Source organism: Triticum urartu, chromosome 6 (genome assembly GCF_003073215.2).
Source record: "Triticum urartu cultivar G1812 chromosome 6, Tu2.1, whole genome shotgun sequence".
Classification (NCBI taxonomy): domain Eukaryota; kingdom Viridiplantae; phylum Streptophyta; class Magnoliopsida; order Poales; family Poaceae; genus Triticum; species Triticum urartu.
The window spans coordinates 365,631,005-365,635,503 of record NC_053027.1 but is presented as its reverse complement, the minus strand read 5'-3'; the positions used below and the strand labels follow the sequence as shown (position 1 = coordinate 365,635,503).

Here is a 4,499-nt window from a genome sequence, read left to right as displayed (position 1 = left end):
TTTATTTTCTTGTTATGACGATTTTCCACTTCACTCTAAAATTCTTTGAACTTTTCAAATGTTTCAAACTTATGTTTCATCAAGTAGATATACCCATATCTGCTCAAATCATCTGTGAAGGTCAGAAAATAACGATACTCACCACGAGTCTCAACACTCATTAGACCGCATACATTAGTATGTATTATTTCCAATAAGTCAGTTGCTCACTCCATTATTCCGGAGAACGGAGTCTTAGTCATCTTGCCTATGAGGCATTGTTCGCAAGCATCAACTGATTCATAATCAAGTGATTCCAAAAGCCCATCAGCATGGATTTTCTTCATGCGCTTTACACCAATATGACCTAAACGGTAGTCACAAATAAGTTGCACTATCATTATTAACTTTGCATCTTTTGGCTTCAATATTATGAATATGTGTATCACTACGATCGATATTCAATAAACCATTTATATTGAGTGTGACCATAGAAGGTTTTATTCATGTAAATAGAATAACAATTATTCTTTGACTTAAATGAATAACCTATTGCAATAAACATGATCAAATCATATTCATGCTCAATGCAAACACCAAATAACATTTATTTAGGTTTAACACTAATCCTGAAAGTATAGGGAGTGTGCGATGATGATCATATCAATCTTGGAACCACTTCCAACACACATTGTCACTTCACCCTTAACTAGTCTATGTTCATGCTGCAACTCCCGTTTCGAGTTACTACTCTTTAGTGCCTAAACCAGTATCAAAATACCGAGGGGTTGCTATGAACACTAGTAAAGTACACATCAATAACATGTATATCAAATGTACCTTTGTTCACTTTGCCATCCTTCTTATCCGCCAAGTATCTAAGGCAGTTCCATTTCCAGTGACCATTTCCTTTGCAGTAGAAGCACTGAGTTTTAGGCTTGGGTCTAGCTTTAGGCTTCTTCATGGGAGTGGGAACTTGCTTGCCATTCTTCTTGACACTACTAGGAAAAAGGCTACTAGCAGCGCGGGTACCCGCGCTACAGCTAGTAGTTAGTAGTAGCGTGGGTGAAACCCGCGCTAGTGTGTGCCACCCACGTTACTGCTATTACAGACTCGCGCTACTACTAGTGAAGTAGTAGTAGTAGCGTGCCTATAATACCAGCGCTACTAGTATCCTAAATACTAGTAGGGCACTTTTTTCCCAATGCTACTAGTAACAAATTACAGTATTCATGAATGGAGACCAGAGACACGTCCAGTGCAAAATAAATTTCACAGAACCATCTTAACACTTGCAGTGTTCATGGATGCAACATTGAACATCTCAACTCGAAGAGATCACAAGGATGCACACAACCATCATCAAAAGTTCGTACCTTCCCTAGCGTTTCACCACCAACCTAAACAGACCACTTCTCTAGATGTATGTACAAAGCATCGAGGTCCTCCACCTTGAGGAACTCCGGACGGTGGCATCGTCGTCTACCTCGGTGACCTCCGGACAGTGGCATCGAGGTCCTCCACCCCGGGGACCTCATGTGTCGCAATCACCTGGACGATAATCTGTATGACGCGGTTGTGGGGCTTCATGGTGAAGTCTGCCTTCGAGTAGTTGAAGAGCATGACTCCCATCCGGCCGCAGTAGTCCTCGTCGATCACCCTGCACCCAGTCGAGAAAGTGAATTTTTTTTAGTTCGCGCCCTCATGCAGATCCAGTAGGGTATTTTCTTCAATTATCTGTCTCTTTTAGTCTATTATGAATCTTCAAAACGGAGAAACACCTACTAAATGCATACCCTAGCTGTACGTGTTCATGCTATCTTCTTGTTTTGGTGCATTCAAGAAATTCTAGTGTATTTGAGCTATATATGCTTGAAATATTTGACAGTTAACATCTGTTCAAAATTTATCATTTCATGGATAGGGAAATCGCCAACAAAGGACATTAGAAAATTGATTCCCACTGCTCTTCAAAGCAGGGAATAGGCGAAGTCTATTTTTAATTTTGATATTCCATGCCAACTTCAAGTATATATGCTAGCATGTAATCTTTGAACGTGGATCAAAATGAGATTTCAGGCTTTGTCGGCCTTACCATGATCAGTACTAAATTCTCTAGGCTGCTCAACCTTTCCCTGTAGGGACCAGGGAGCATTTGTTTCACCAGGTATCTCATTCTTAAGTTTAGGAAGAAACCTGCATCCCTTCAGATAGTCATCCATATCCTGAAGAAAAAACACTATACATTTCAGTGACTCACAATATATCATCAAATACTGCTCAGGTTTACTTCTAAGAATAATTGTTAAAGATCATCCAATGTTTTCTTACGATCTTCCACTCTGTGAAGTAGAAGCAAAAAATGAAAGCTAAACACACACTAAAATTACCTTCATAAAATTCTTCAGATAGTGATTGAGCGATAGACAAAAAATATATACTTCAGATAGCAAGGAGCAGGCCAACTGGCAACAACATAAGTTTTTTAGCAGCGACGACAAGTAACTACGGAGACATTGCAGGTGAAGAGATGAAATATGGATACCCTTCGTCCCCGACGAGCATACTTTGTTGATAGTGGTGCAGGTTACGTTGTTGGGCAGGCGATGCAGAGAGAGGCATGCCTGGCCGGGGCCTAGCCGAGCTTTGCGCTGAGGACGTTGCCCATGGACACCTCCTGCACCAGCGCCGGGGTCGACGTTGACTCTCCAGAGATTTGAAAATGCATGTGTGGTTCAGATGAAGGTAAGGATAATCAGATAGTTGCTTGAAGGAAAAAATCCCATGCTCTCTTGATGATGATGATGTCTCGCTTCATACTCCCTTGTCCGCTGAGACAACACTCTGTCGCCACTGGCCACCAGCGGCATTATACTCAATGGCGGCCAAGGCATGCCTTGTGGCTGTCCAGGAAGCTCGAATTAGGCTGGACCTGAGAAGAAACAAAGCACGGTCGTGTGATGTCCTGGCTGAATCAGAGTACATTTCCTAAGAAAATAAAATGGGTAAAGGGAGGAGCGTACAATAAGCAAAAGTGCAGAATAGCATTCTTAATTAAATTTAACCCTGGCAGAATACTTGGTTATTGAGTGAAAAATGGTTGCCTTTTAAACTATGGAACACAAATAATCATCATTAGCCATCAATGCAAATCAGCTTCTCTCCATAGAGAAGAGAAGACGTCTTGGTCTCTTGGATGCATGAAGCACACCGTATATGCTAATCTTATCAAAGGATTTTGTTTTCAATTTAATCGCTTGGACAACCTGACACTACACAGAAACAATACGTCCCAACTCCGAAGTCGATATCCTAATCATGACAGAAATGACTTGGAAAAATGTATCAGTTCTCCCTAATACATGATAACTGATGTAGATAAAACTAGAGCAGAAGGTTCAGAGTAGAGCACCTGCATGAAGGATTCATAAGGGAGGATTCCCGAAGTGAGATTCACCCCACGACGAAGGGGCCAATCTCCCTGGCCCGCATGCTGCGTGCGATCTCGTTGGCGATCAGCAGGCATGCCGACACCCACCCGGCGAGCACCGCCCACACCATGTCCACCATGTAGGCCGCTAGCCCCCAAGGCATGGTCATCCTTCCCCTTCCTTGCTCTGCCTAGCCTTAGCGTTCCTTACTTTGCTGACGTTGTCGTTGCAGTTGCAAAGGAGGCAGGCAATTCCACAAACACCTAGCCTGCAGTTTTGAAGAGACGAAATGAAGATCGGGAAACGAATCAAAGAGCGGATGAGCAAGTAAATCTCCCCTTCACCTTGGCGATGGACCCCCAACCAGCACGCAACTCACGCCGGAATCTTGAACGGAGCCACATCCCTTGGACATATCGACTACTAGTATCCGACGAAGACCTTGAGGTCCTCGCAGTACTCGGCCTCGCCCTCGCTCTGCTACCCCTCGGCGTCCCCCACAACCACGAGTAGCAGGAGCCGCCTCCGCGGCGCCAGCAGCGCCGACACGGCGCGCAGCGGGCCGCAGGCAAAGGAGGAGGCGGCGGCGGGCCTGACGGCGGAGGAGCGGGATGAAGTGGTGCGAGAGCGTGGTGGAGAAGAGGGTGGCCATGTAAGAACTGCAGTCATGTTGGATCTGGACGAAGGGGAGGGAGGGGCGGAGCTTGGGGGAGTATTCCGCGTGACCGATGCTCGCCGGAACCGGCCGGCGTGGGTGGTGGAGGCGGCGAGGAGATCATGGGGAGAGGAGCCGGGGTGGGGTGGACCGAGGAACATGTGAGTTTGTGAGAGAGTATTTTTTAGGGATGAGAGGGAGAGAGTGGTGGGGTGGGAGTGTGGATCGGGCCGGGGTGGACACGCTTGGTAGTAGCGCCAGTTTTATACCCCTTGCTACTACTATGGCCTATCCAGGGGCATTGTTGGAGACCACTTAGTAGCAGCGTGGGTTTATACCCCTCGCTACTACTATCAACTTAGTAGTAGCGTGGTTTTTATACCCCTTGCTACTACTAATTAGCAGTAGCCCCCAGTTTTAAACCGCGCTACTGA

The 4,499-nt window shown here is 45.5% G+C and overlaps 1 protein-coding gene across 1 annotated transcript; it reads right to left on the bottom strand.

The window, feature by feature from the left end:
* Positions 1–3,432: 3,432 nt before the first annotated feature.
* Positions 3,433–3,579, bottom strand: LOC125514095. The gene has a single exon (XM_048679351.1). The coding sequence runs from the start codon at positions 3,577–3,579 to the stop codon at positions 3,433–3,435; it is 147 nt and encodes a 48-aa protein (XP_048535308.1).
* Positions 3,580–4,499: the final 920 nt, after the last annotated feature.

What these genes read in the sequence shown, in the direction of transcription:
- LOC125514095 (XM_048679351.1), bottom strand. Translation starts at nt 3,579, where the DNA reads ATGACCATGCCTTGGGGGCTAGCGGCCTACATGGTGGACATGGTGTGG.